This window comes from Heptranchias perlo, chromosome 22 (genome assembly GCF_035084215.1).
Source record: "Heptranchias perlo isolate sHepPer1 chromosome 22, sHepPer1.hap1, whole genome shotgun sequence".
In the NCBI taxonomy this organism is placed as follows: Eukaryota; Metazoa; Chordata; class Chondrichthyes; order Hexanchiformes; family Hexanchidae; genus Heptranchias; species Heptranchias perlo.
Window position 1 is genome coordinate 37,255,303 of NC_090346.1, and position 15,001 is coordinate 37,270,303.

General features: G+C 41.4%; 1 protein-coding gene across 1 annotated transcript in view; it reads left to right on the forward strand.

Annotated features, from left to right (window-relative positions):
• The window catches only part of LOC137340660 (bromodomain-containing protein 8-like), an 86,132-nt gene that overhangs the window by 63,767 nt on the left and 7,364 nt on the right, over positions 1–15,001 (forward strand). The window contains exons 26-27 of the mRNA XM_068003286.1: positions 599–688; positions 11,501–11,569. Coding sequence (XP_067859387.1) covers positions 599–688; positions 11,501–11,569 — 159 coding nt within the window. The remainder of the gene's footprint in view (positions 1–598; positions 689–11,500; positions 11,570–15,001) is intronic.

A 15,001-nucleotide genomic window follows, 5' to 3' on the forward strand; every position in this document is an offset into this window, starting at 1 on the left:
ACAAGGAGGATGGAATTTCATAGGCAGATACACCAATAGACTGCTCCATGCACCTATTCATGCCAAACTCAAGAGAAGAGAAGGTTGAAGCCTGCTCACCTGCCATCTTAGCTGCAGTTGGTACATTCCCTGGGAAGATGAATAAAAGTGGGAGGAGAAAATAACTTGGGGTAATGTACACACACACACACACACACACACACACACACACACACACAAATGCAACTTTGGTTTGGATCTGTGATTTTCAAGATACTAACTTTCCAATCTCAGCTTGGGTCACTGGTGGGAAGATGGAGGGATGGAAAGTTCAAGATAAGGCAAACCAAAAGTTATTCACAGGAGGGAGCACAGAAGAGAAAGTTGATGGTGAGAAAACTCATTGCTCTTGTGCAGACCTAGCCAATCAGTTTACAGTAGCTTTACAGAACCTTGAGATACCAGTGATACGTGATACATAAAGCCCTTAATGGAGAAAAGTAACTGAGAATCTGTTGAAAAAGATGAAACAACTCAAATAAGACATAGCACAAGTATGCCCATTCACATTGTATTGAATGCTTTTTCAGTATAGTTACTGTTCTAGTCTGTTCATCAGATCTACAAGTACCGAACAGGATCAGATTTCAGCTCAGAGGAATTGGAAAAGGACAGTGCTGCTCATGTGGAAGGAGATAGCCAGCCACAGGTCAGAATCAGATACAAAACAGCAAAATATTAAATCAGAGTATGTTACACCATAACCTCATTAGAACGTGATCACTGGGATGTATGTTTTTCTCATCACGATGATAGTATGCGCTGTAGTAAATATCCCTTAATGGCATGAAATATAACCTGAAAAAGTACTTTAGAACAGTATAATAGAAGGAACACTATAATTGAGAGGCTTTCAATGAGGATGGACACACTTGATTTAAAATAGAATGTCATTCAAGAAAACATTTTCAAATTATTGCAAAATAACATCAACAGAACAATTGGCCTATATTACGTCATAAATGAGAAACTTTGTACAGGGACATGAGAGGACAGATTTTATGAAATTTCACATCCAGCCAGTGCATTGCTGGTTAAGCATGTGGGTCTGAGTACCCGATTCACAGAGCACAGCATTTCACAATACAAAACATGTACATTTTTTTAGGTTCTGCTGTGCTGCAATGTGAGTCTCATTATACCTGTTAATCCTGTGTAAGTTGACCCATGCTGGATTTTATATTCTTTTCTGGGTATCCCCTCATAGCAAACTCACCCCTGTAAAAGTGGCACATGATCATCTGGATAGCTTGACCTATAAGAGTTGGCTTCTTAAAGGTGTGCACTTTTCAGAGTTGGTTTGAAAGGCTTTTTTTTTGGATTATAACTGCTTTATCTGCAATTTTGTGGTGTATTACTTTATGCTGCTGTTAGAATCTGACTTGTCTGCATTACAAGACTATTATTTACAACTCCTTTTCCTACAACAGTCTTGCTTTCAACTGCTATCTCATTTGCAGCATGCAAAGTGATCAGAATTGAAATCCTTTTGGGTGTTCCAGTGGCACACTAGCTTTGGAGGAGAAACAGTAGTTCTTCAGAGAACAAGAAAGGCAGGTGTAAGTACAGCCCAGTACGCTCATGTCTTTCTTGCAGCCCCTGTGGACGAGTGCAGGGAGGATGAGTAAACTGGCCATGGCACCGTGGTTCAGGGGCCATTCAAGTGGGGGGAGTAAAAAGGAATGTGGTTGTAGTAGGCGACAGTATAGTTAGAGGGATAGATACTGTTCTCTGCAGCCAAAAGCAAGAGTCCCAAAGGCTATGTTGCCTACCCGATGCCAGGGTTAAGGACATCTCCTCAGGGCTGGAGAGAAACTTGGAGTGGGAGGAGGAGGATCCAGTTGTCGTGGTCCACGTAGGTACCAATGACATAGGTAGGACTAAGAAAGAGTTTCTGCTGAGGGAGTTTGAGCAGCCAGGGACTAAATTAAAAAGCAGAACCACAAAGGTGATAATCTCCGGATTATTACCTGAGCCATGAGCAAATTGGCACAGGATAAATCAGGTCAGAGAGATGAATGCGTGGCTCAGAGATTGGTGTGAGAGAAGTGGGTTTTGATTCATGGGGCACTGGAGCCAGTACTGGGAAAGAGGGAGCTGTTCTGTTGGGATGGGCTTCACCTGAACCATGCTGGGACCAGTGTTCTGGCAAACTGAATTACTAGGGCGGTAGAGAAGGCTTTAAACTAAATAGAGGGGGGGGGAGGGCTCAGGTGGGGCGAAGTTTAGATTGATAAAGAGAAAAGACAAGGAAGTAGTACAGGAAAGTGATGGGGGTAATAATAAACAGAATGTGTCAGGAAGGGACGACGAAATTAAAGGTTCTTTATCTGAATGCGCGCAGCATTCATAATAAGATAGATGAATTGACGGCACAAATAGAAGCAAATGGGTATGATCTCGTGGCCATTACAGAGACATGGTTGCGAGGTGACCAAGGTTGGGAGCTAAATATTCAGGATTATTTAACATTTCGGAAAGATAGGAAAAATGGTAATGGTGGTGGGGTAGCTCTGTTAATAAAGGATGAAATTGGTATGATAGTGAGTAATGATCTTGGATCAGATGATCAAGATATTGAATCAATTTGGGTGGAGGTAAGAAATAGCAAGGGAAAGAAATCACTGGTGGGAGTAGTATATAGGCCCCCAAACAGTTGCTACACTGTAGGGCAACATATTAATCAGGAAATAAGGGGGGCTTGTTAAAAAAAAAGTAATGCAATAATCATGGGTGATTTTAACTTTCACATAGAATGGACAAATCAAATTGGCAAAAATAGCAATGAGGAGGACTTCATAGAGTGTATTAGGGACTGGTTCTTAGACCAATACATCGGGGAACCAACAAGGAAACAGGCCATTTTGGATCTGGTAATGGGTGACGAAACAGGATTGATTAATGATCTCAAAGTAAAGGATCCCTTGGGAAGCAGTGATCATAACATGATAGAATTTCACATCCAGTTTGATAGCGAGGATCTTGGGTCTGAAACTATTGGATTAAACTTAAATAAGGGCAATTATAAAGGAATGAGGGCGGAATTGGCTAAAGTGGACTGGATAAATAGATTAGATGGTATGATGGTGGATACGCAGTGGCAAACATTTAAAAAGATATTTTATGACTCCCAACAAAAATATATCCCTGTGAGGAGGAAAGACTCCACAAAAAGGGTGAACCAACCATGGCTATCTAAGGAAGTAAAGGATGGTATCAGGTTAAAAGAAAAAGCATACAACATGGCAAAGATTACTGGTAAGCCCAAAGATTGGGAAAACTTTAAAAACCAGTGAAGGATGACTAAAATAATAATAGAGGGAGAAAATAAATTATGGAGTAAACTAGCAAGAAATATAAAAACTGACAGTAAAAGCTTCTACAAGTATATAAAAAGGAAGAGGGTAGCTAAAGTAAACATTGGTCCCTTAGAGGATGAGACTGGGGAAATAATAATGGAAAACAAGGAAATGGCAGAGGAATTGAACAGATATTTTGTATCTGTCTTCACAGTAGAAGACACTAATAATATACCAATAATAGTAGAAAATCAAGGGGCAAAGGGGAGGGAGGAACTAAAAACAATCACTATCACTAAAGAAAAAGTACTAGGTAGACTAATGGGTCTAAAGGCTGACAAGTTCCCTGGACCTGATGGCTTGCATCTGAGGGTCTTAAAGGAAATGGCTTCAGAGACAGTGGATGCATTGGTTGTAATCGTCCAGAATTCACTAGATTCTGGAAAGGTCCCAGCGGATTGGAAAACCGCAAACGTAACACCCCTATTCAAGAAGGGAGTGAGACAGAAAGCAGGTAACTATAGACCAGTTAGCCTAACATCTGTCATTGGGAAAATGCTAGAATCCATTATTAAGGAAGTAGTAGCAGGACATTTGGAGATTCATAATACAATCAAGGAGAGTCAACATGGTTTAATGAAGGGGAAATCATGTCTGACAAATTTATTAGAGTTCTTTGAGGAAGTAACGGGCAGGCTGGATAAAGGGGAACTAATGGATGCAGTATATTTGGATTTCCAAAAGGCATTCGATAAGGTGCCGCATAAAAGATTACTGCACAAGATAAGAGCTCATGGTGTTGGGGGTAATATACTGGCATGGATAAAGGATTGGCTAACTAACAGAAAACAAAGAGTCAGGATAAAAGGATCATTTTCAAAATGGCAATCTGTAACTATTGAGGTACCGCAGGGCTCAGTGCTGGGGCCTCAACTATTTACAATATATATCAATGACTTAGATGAAGGAACAGTCTGTCTTGTGGCCAGATTTGCTGATGATACAAAGATAGGTGGAAAAGCAAGTTGTGATGAGGACACAAAGTGTCTGCAAAGGGATATTGACAGGTTAAGCGAATGGGCAAAAATTTGGCAGATGGAATATAATGTGGGAAAATGTGAAGTCATCCACTTTGGAAGTAAAAATAAAAAAGCAAAATATTATTTGAATGGAGAAATATTACAAAATGCTGCGGTACAGAGGGATCTGGGTGTCCTCGTACATGAAACACAAAAAGTCAACATACAGGTGCAGCAGGTAATCCGGAAGGCAAACGGAATGTTGGCCTTTATTTTTAGGGGGATGGAGTATAAAAATAAAAAAGCAAAATATTATTTGAATGGAGAAATATTACAAAATGCTGCGGTACAGAGGGATCTGGGTGTCCTCGTACATGAAACACAAAAAGTCAACATACAGGTGCAGCAGGTAATCCGGAAGGCAAACGGAATATTGGCCTTTATTTTTAGGGGGATGGAGTATAAAAGCAGGGAAGTCATGCTACAACTGTACAGGGTGCTAGTGAGACCACACCTGGAGTACTGCGTACAGTTCTGGTGCCCTTATTTAAGGAAGGACATACTTGCATTGGAGGCAGTTCAGAGAAGGTTCACTAGGTTGATTCCGGGTATGGAGGGGTTGTCTTATGAGGAAAGATTGAACAGCTTGGGTCTATACTCATTGGAGTTTAGAAGAATGAGAGGAGATATTATTGAAACATACAAGATTCTGTGGGGACTCAATAGGGTAGATGCTGAGAGGATGTTACCCCTCATGGGGGAATCTAAAACTAGGGGGCATAGTCTCAGAATAAGGGGTCACCCGTTTAAGATGGAAATGAGGAGGAATTTCTTCTCCCAGAGGGTCGTGAATCTTTGGAATTCTTTACCCCAAAAAGCTGTGGAGGCTGAGTCATTGAATACATTCAAGGCTGAGTTAGACAAATTTTTGATCAGCAAGGGAGTCAAAGGATGTGCGGAAAGGGCGGGAAAGTGGGGTTGCAGTAAAAATCAGATCAGCCATGATCTCATTGACTGGCGGAGCAGGGGCCGAATGGCCTACTCCTATCTCTTATGGTCTTATGGTCTCGCAAGACCCATATTTATTAGTGCAAACAGTCCTTCCTGGGGATGTCAAGGAGACCTGTCTTCAACATCTCAACTTCTCAAGGGGGGTTGTCATACAGCTATGCCATCTCCTGGAGCCCAACCTGCCATAACTTCCACCACATTCTCCTATGGGTGTGAAGATCAGTGTTGCATTAAACATTTATGCAACGAAATCCTTCCAAGACACCATTGGCAATGTATGCCAAGTCAACCGGGCACAGATGTAGTAAGTAAGAAGCCTTGTTTGCAAGGGGCAGTATGCTTCATCTGGCTATTCATTCCACTTGCCATAATCTTCATGGTGATGGTGTGGTTCTCATTGCCAGTATCATCTCGATTTGTCATCTTATTCCTCTGGCATTTTCTCCTCCTTGGAATCCTTCACCCTCTACCATCATTTCCATTTCTCATTCTAATACATTCTTGTCTATCATTCTCCCAAGTTTTTCCTGGCTGAAATCTTTTCACTTACCTCTGCACCGAATGACTTCTCATCCTCAGTGATTTCAGCCTTCACCTAAATTCCTCTTGCCCCCTCTCCTGTCCACTCCTATCCTCATGCAACCAGCCACAACCACTCCCTTGACCTTATCATTTTGAGAGATTTTGCCACCTCTTAGATGTCATCTCTAACAAAGCCACCTTTGATTACTTTCCTTTCCCCATAACACTTGTATCGCCCTGCTTCAAACCTCACCACAATCACACTCTTGCAAAAAATTATTCCCCCATCTCCCTTTCCAACACCCTCTCTAACTCTCAACTCCATATCCTCTAACCTTCCACCCACCTTGACACATCTGTAGTGCTAGACCTGCTCAACAACTCTTTGCCTCTACCTTCAATGCTTTTATCCCTTCCAAGTCCCCACCAAACCCCTGGTATAATTCTCATCTCCAGAGCCTTAGTGGAGGACTTCAGATTGGAGTGGTCAATTATACCATTGCTTGCGCCTCACAAACTGTAGTGAAAAGCATGCAGGATTATGGGGTGCTGCCACTGGCAGCACTGATAGGCTGCTCTTCCAGCCCTACGATGATAGACAAGGGACACATTTTAGAATGTTGGTTCCCTAACAGCAGGTGAGTTCTCCCGGTGTCCTGGCCAACATTTATCCCTCAACCAGCAGCGAAAACGGATGATCTGGTTATTTATTTCACTGCTGTTAGTGGGAACAAAGTAACAGGAGTGGGCTATTCATCCCCTCGAGCCTGTTCCACCATTTAATTAGATCATGGCTGATCTGCACCTCAACTCCATTTACCCGCCTTTAATCCATAGCCCTTGATACCTTCATCTAATAAAAATCTGTCTATCTCAGTCTCAAAAATTTCAATTGACCCAGCATCCACAGCCTTTTGGGGGGGTAAATTGCACATTTCCGCATCCTTTGTGTGAAAGTGCTTCCTGATTTCACTATTAAATGGTCAAGCTCTAATTTTAAGAATGTGACCCTTGTTCTGGATTCCCCCACCAGAAGAAATAGTTTCTCTGTATCTACTCTACCGAATCATTTTATCATTTTAAACAAGACAATTAGATCATCTCTCAACCTTCTAACCTCAAGGGAATACAAGTCAAGTTTGTGCAACTTCTCATAACTTAACCCTTCAAGGCCCGGTATTATTCTGGTGAATCTGTGTCGTATTCCCTCCAAGGCCGATATATCCTTCCTGAGATGTGGTGCCCAAAACTGAACACAGCACTCAAGATGGGATCTGACCAAGGCTCTGTATAACTGAAGCATAACTTCCTCCTCTTTGTATTCTAACCCCCTTGAGATAAAGGCCAACATTCTGTTAGCCTCTTTGCTTACTTTTTGTATTGGTGCACTAGCTTTTAGCAATTTGTGTACCTGGACACCACAATTCCTTTGTTCCTCCACAGTTTCTAGTCTCTCATGATTAAGAAAATATTCTGATTTGTCATTCTTGGATCCAAAGGGAATTACCTCATACTTTCCTTCATTGAACTCCACCTGCCACAGTTTTTCCCACTCATTTAATTTGTCTGTGTACTTTTGTAGCTTCCTGCTCCCATCTGCACAATTTACTGTGCCTCCTAATTTAGTGTCATTTGCAAACTTGGATATACAACCCTCTATTCCTTCATCCAATTCCTTGATATAAATGGGGAAAAGCTGAGACTCCAGTTCAGATCCCTGGGGAGAACCATTCGTCACATTCTGCCAAAGTATGCATTGGAAGATGCTGTTTGTGTGATTTTGTGGCTACCTGTTTGGAAAAGAGTGAGAATGTCGGCAAGATATAAAAGTGTGGTGGTGAGTGAGGGAGGATGATGAGGGAGACCTGCTGCTTCATCTTTCCTTGTTTCCTCCATGCTCTAATATGCCAGGATGTCTAGGGCTACTTTCTCCAAGGGTGTCTAAGGGCCATGATTTATGAGCCTTCTATTGGGATCTGTTTCCTTGAATTTTGTGTCATTTTGACATTCATGCAGAAAAGTATTCTTGAGATTCAACTTGAAAAAGCACTTATGAAGTGGCAGACATATGCCCAAATCTTTGTCATTTAATGATCATGCAGCTAAGTTGTGTTGCACTGAGTGAAGCCCGTGGTAAATTATGGTGGTCTTAATTTGCCACATCCTTAAAGCATACCATTTTCTCCCGCTTCTGTTCCCAAGTCCTTCTGTTCCCAAGGGTATGATGCATTACTGTCCTCTAGGAAGTGTGCTGTGGGCTGCCAACCCTCCTCACACCTATCTCATGCAGCAGAATTTCCACTTCGCCAGCCCTTTGTCAGCTGCTGCCCCACTCTGTCACTCACTTACAGACTATTTCATGCCTCCAATTTGGGTTCCATTCACTTTGTTTTTGCTTGGCATTTCTTCCACTCCCTCTTCCCAGCCTGACAAATATTTAAAATCCATTTTGAGCCTTTTTATAAAAGCTGAAGCAATATTTGCCCCCATATATGGTTACTTACCATTAAGTAGGCATATCCTTTTAAATTTGAGCTGCTGGCAGATTTTCTATATTCACCATTAAGCTAACTCCTGGCACAAGGCCAAAGCTGCACTGGGAGTTCATGCTAGTTAATCAAATAAGCTTCCCTGTGGAAATTGCAGGCAGTTAGTTCGGTGTACTCGTGACTAGTTTTGCACAGCATCCATTCCCAGCTCAACTTTGTCAGGATGCAAAATCAGCCCAGTAATCAAGATGTACACATATGTTGTGTCCGCTCACATAGGCAGTCTATCCATCCGTACACGCAGACACACAAACAAAAGAATGTAGAAACATCTAAAAATCGTAAGGAGTGGCGTAAGTTGTTCCACAGTTTGAGATGATGAGAGATTGAATTAGAAAAGGAGACTGTGTAACGAATCTTCATTGTTCTCCTTGGAACAGAGACAGTTGCGAGGAGATTTGATAGAGGTATTCAAAATCATGAAGGATCTAGACAGAGTAGATAGAGAGAAACTATTCCCATTGGCGGAATGGTCAAGAACCAGAGGACAGAGATTTAAGGTGATTGGTAAAAGAATCAAAGGTGACATGAGGGAAAACTTTTTTACACAGCCAGTGGTTAGGATCTGGAATGCACTGCCCGAGGGGCTGGTGGAGGCAGATCCAATCATGGCCTTCTAAAGGGAACTGGATAAGTACTTAAAAGGAAAAAAATTGTAGGGTTACAGGGATAAGACGGGGGAGTAGGACGAGCTGGATTGCTCTTGCATAGAGCTGGCATGGATTCGATGGTCCGAATGGGCTCCTTCCATGCTGTAACCTTTCTATGATTCATCACAGTGGATATGTAGGGAGGCAGAAGAGCTGTAGAATGGAATGTAGAAGCTTAGAAGGAACAAGAAAGAAATGTTCATAGTATCTATAAAATAAGGACATGAAAAATGCACAAAGTGGGGGAGAAGGAAACAATGGTGGTTCTGCAGCTCAGTGGAGGAGTTGCAGTGGTCATTTAGCTATTCATTTGGGAGGGGGTGTTGGCACTAGCCAGTTTGGTGCTCCATGTGGAGAGTTAGCTGTTTCACTGCTCACGAGGGGAAGGGTTGGTGAAGCCATTTTGTTGCTCAGCAGTGGGGGGGAGATGGTGGCCAATGACTGTTTTGAAGCTCGGTGGGAAGCCATGTCTATTTCACTGCTTATCTTGTGTCCCCCGGAGATTCAGTAATATCATGCACCGAAGTAACAGGCAGCAATTAAGAATCTAGAAACGAATGCACCATAGACAATAAGAATTAGAGCGTTTAAATTCAAAACATTAACATTGTAGTTTGGGGAGTAGAGCACACAACATTCATGCCAAGGTGATAGTTTTAACATAGACCAATGTGATGCAATCAGTTGCTATGCTGGGGAGTTAATGGTTAGTATAGTGGGGCCGTCAGATAACGTCATTGGAGCCCCATGCTTTTCAATAGGAAATTGCACAACATCACAGGCATGTGTGACTGAAACCTGTGACAAAGGACTTGGTGCTATAAATGGGGAAATCCTATTACAGCATCACCTACAGGTATCACAGGCCATTACAAATGTAACCGGAAGCGAACACAATTAACATGGGAATCTCCATATCGAATGTTGACAGATGACCGGACATATCAAAGTTTATATATATGTTTGTGTGTGTATGTTGGTAGATAGTAGTGGATCTCCCATTGTGTTGCTCTTGATAAGTTGGAGGATATTCTGTTTTAAAGGGATGAGAATTATAGCATGTAACAAAGAATGTATTATTTTGTTTGTAAGTGGGTGCTGTGTGTAAGCTGGCCTGACCCTTTAAGATCTAATTGTGCAAATATGGTAAAAAGGACATCAGGATTTAGAGGATGATGTATTACATCTGTGCACACTTCCTGGCTACAAAACTGCAGAGAAATCAAATATATTTTATTAAAAATCTTACATCTTCGTGCACTTCCTGTCAACTTTTCTCATTATAAACTCCTATGTCCCCAATTGTAAGGAGAATCTGCCTATTATAAACTTATTACACTGTAATTACGCCCTCCTGCCAGTGGAGCTGCTGCAGTGCCATCACTGGCGGGAGGGTATAATTACAGCATGCAAGTTTACATAAATGTGGACATAGGCGCATATAACGGAAATATGAAAATAAGGACAGAATGTATGACTTTAAAATGGCAACGAAATTACATTTGTACGCCCTGCCCTCTAAACTCCCTTCACCTGAAGACTACACATGATCTTGACTTTATGTGCAATGCCAAGGGATATCGACACATATCTATTTTTGTATATCTAGCCAAAACTGCAGCCCAGTAATAATACATATAAACAGTACAAAGCAATTATTTAATACATCCAGAAATGCATCCCCAGGCTTTGTTCCCATTCCCTCACTATCAAACTCCAGGTTGCAGCCTTCTGCTCCCTCCAAACCCAGACCTGGCCCTGAGCTTCCTCGTGCAAATATGACCAGATGACACATTGCCCAGACTCCACTCCCAGAGGGAGACGAGTCAATTTCTACAGCTATCAGAAGTTTGAAGCCCAGATAGTTTGGCTCCAAGTCTCCATATCAGGACAGTATGAAACATACAGAAAAAAAGAGAAAAGGACAGACGTATTGAAAGAACCAGAGAAGGAAAGACCTTTAAGGAATAATTTTCCAACCTTGTGCTCCTGACAGGAGCCTTGCCAACAGGAGCATATATTGGAAACTCAGGCACCTTTAACATAATAGCCAGAAAATCATTCACTGCTTGCAACTTCTGGCATGTTCCACGCAGGTGAGGCTCACCTCCGCCTCATGCGTGAATTTGGAAAATTGCCTTTACAGAGAGTAAGAGTAGAGATAAAGAGAGAAATTAGAATGAGTGAGAGACATACAGGAAGGGAGATCAACAGTATTACATATTATGGGTTTCTTGGTGTAACACTCCTGCACTTATAGAGCAGTATATTCTCTGACTTACATGAGAGATCTGCTAGTAATGTTAGATCTTGAATGGACTTCTATGCTTGTTTTTCCAAGTTTAAAGCAGATGAAAACAGATATTTTTGTGCCAATATATTTATTATGCTGATCATCTCTGGAATTGCAGATTTGCTAGTCTGTTTCTGAACCCAGTAACTGAAGAACGAGTTCCTGGATATCACAGCCGAGTGCACAGGTAAGAGAGTCAGGAATACAGGGTAATACACCTGAGTGCACAGGTAAACTCTAGATTAAGAAAATAAATAGTACAGAATGGGAAAAGCTTTCCTTGGTTCAGCAAATGTGCTCATTTGACAGACCCAGTCCAACCTATTATGGTTTCTATGCCCATTTATTTAATCACCTAAGGGAAAGTTTTAACTTCAATTTCCAAAGAAAGTCAACCAGTACCTTTCTAGCTTCTCACCTCCATTATTCAAGCTGGCCAATTGCTTTCCATGAATAGGATTTGCATGGTCCAACAGCGCAGAACAATGTATTCCAAAAGTATTTGATCATCCTTGTCTGTACACATACATGTAACCCTTAATTTAGTCTATCAAGACTATTGCTTCCACAGACTATGCATAATCTACCCTATTATGGGCTATATGCCACCTGTTTAATCTCCAGAGGGAAAAATTCTTCATAAATACTGCCTGATCCCCAAAAATAAACAAACAGATCTCCAGAATGCCTGTCCACCCCCAAATATCTACCATTCAAACCTGGACAACTTCCCTCCACAAATGACAACTCTTCGTGAAATATTATGATTACATCACTCTTTATTTATCCCCATAGCCATCAATCCCATTCTGAAAGAGTTGTTTTTCCAAACTAGATATTTATTCAGATCTTTTCTCAATTGTTTAATTTTGGCTATTTAAAAAATTCTTAAACAGAGGTGGGAGGGGGGAGCAAGAAACAGTCTGGTCAACAACTACAAATGAGTTGTTGTGATAAATGAACTCTTAAAAGGCTAGATATGTAGTTTACACAAAACCTAAAAGCAGAACAAGGTTTGGGTCATAAATCCTCTCAATCCAGCAATGTCTTAAAACTGAGAAGTGGATCATCGCAGAAGGATGGCCAGAGTCTGTGCACATGCCTGGGTATGAGAAAACATATACACTAGATATCTAGCCCATATCAATGGATGAAAGATACCAGAGCAGGGAACAGCTTGCTATAAGTTATGGACTATAAACATGAGCCTAGGCATAAATGATAATGAGAAATGGAGTTCAAGGAGCAAAACTGTACACTATAAACCATAAATACTGAGGCTGGCACAGAAACAACAACTGTAACAGTAAGAAAGAAGCAAAAAGAAGCTTAACAGCTGTTCTAGAACTGCTGACCCCTTCCAACAAAGAAGTCATCAGTCTTTTGTGTCTCATCTAAACACAACTAAACCATGTGACGGGCATGAAGCCACCTGAGCACTTACTGTTACAGAATGAATACAATAAATCAAAAAGGGGGCCAATCTTTAAAAATGTATTCTGTAATAACACATGATGCTCTCAGACTGAGCTAATATCCAAAACCTCTCAATCCACGCTGATTGGGAAGGCAAGCCTAGCTGGTGTACCAGAGCCAGGAAAGACAGTGAGCTAAAAGGAGGAGGTTATTGAGATGGCCCATGTTGATTGGAGAATCCAATTTTTTTTTTTAATCACAATAGCATTAAAGCCTAAAATATTCAGTAACTTTGCAAGTGTAGAAACAAGCTGGGAATTCTTAGCAACACAGCCAATAGCTTAGATCAGTTTTGGAATGTCGGTAGACGCTGCCAAATGCATGGTAAGTTCTAGAGTATTAATGATATAAAACGCAATTCTTCCTCAATGTTTGACTTGCTTTGACACTGCCTCCTCATTGTTGTAGTTTTATTACTCGGGTACTTTTTTTAAGGTTTCAGTTGTGACCAGGTTTCTTCATTGGCCAATGCCCTCACTAGATTTCAAGCTCTGTGCATTGTGTTGCAGGGCATTTTTCCATACTGTCACAACTTGTACCTTGGTTGCCTTCCCGTCAGGCATAACTTTGAGAATTGCAAAGGCTGTCACAACCTCTCAAAAAAAAAAAGGACAATGACGATTTAAATGTTGCAAGACTATTCTTGGGAGAGATGACTTTGCTCAAGGCACACCTTCCACTTACCAGGCGTGAGATTCTCAGCACAAATCCAAGACAAAGCACAAGCGATGCAGAGAGAATCGTGTAGTTGGTCCAGAAGGGATTGTAATTGGTCTTGGGACAAAACTGATACTAGAGATAGGGCCAAAGCTATCTTTGTACCACCTTGTTCAGCTGAGGTATGGGCACCAAGCTTGCCTTTGATTGAGAAGTTCCTTACTGGTTTATCTAGCTGTCATCCTCGCACCCTCTGCATTAAAGCAATGGTTTCTTGCTGTTTTGGGCAGTATAAAAATCTTAACAGGTCAGATTGCTAACCTGAGCAGCCTCAGTGTCTACTCCATCCGATGGTTGCATCATGAGCTTTTGCCCAGTATGCATATTTCTTTCTCCCAACACAAAATCTTTACTTCTCCAACTGAGACCCATTGTACCAACCTGGCACGTAGGCTCTCCACTGGCATTTCCACCATTGCTGACATATTTAGCAGCACACTGCAAATGCACTGAGTCATCACTAGTCTCGGGGTAGAATAAAGCACACAGTTTGCACATCACTAAACATTGTTGTGACCGTGACCATTAATATGGCAAACAGACCTAAACAGCAAAGTAGGAGTAGCAGAACAAAGCCAAAAGAAAAACTTGCCAGTACTGTATTAGTGGAAGAAACAATCTGCATGGGAGTGAAATTATTCTAGGTATACATGCAGTGCTTTAAGTGGGAACTACAATTTTCACCTTTAATACATTCACAGGAATGTATAACTTTACTCTGTGCACTTTCTGGAAGCTCATGTATACTAACTAAAAGTGAGCCAAAATTAACGAACAACTGCGTAACCAGTTGGAAAGCACTGACAAGAATGCTACTCAACTAGCTAAAAGGCCACTTTACCAGCATAAACAGTTTACTGTCGGCCGATCCAACTGTGGAATGTGCAATTTTGTGAAAAATGGAGGGACAGCAAAAAAGGTGTAAAGCAAAATATACAGGTGAGGATCCGCAGATCATTTAAGATGATATGAGGGCCTGGCAAAGTGCTCGCTAGAAAGTGGATGGTCAAGCCACCAGTACCCAGAGAGTGACGAAAGGTGAGAGGCTGTCACATAGGAGTTTAATATGGGGTTACATACCAGGAGACAGCTATACAGAAGAAGGTGCCAAGGTGAGAAATGAAAAAGAATGTGAATAAATATATCTTGCCGTAGAAGGAGGCTCCTATGTATGTAGGAAACTACTAGTGCCAAAAGAGTAAATTACAAGTGGCAGATAAGTTTGCTTGAGTATCTTAGTATACTTAACCTGAATTGATCCAGCACCTGTTGCAAATACAACAAAGGGGAAGTAAGGAATATGGTTGAGAATTAGCATACCAGAGAAAGAATGAAGACTGACTATCATCATTTACACATACAGCTGACAATTGCAGTGCATTCACTCAGCTCTCAAACATTCTCACAAACCTATGGGCAAAGTACT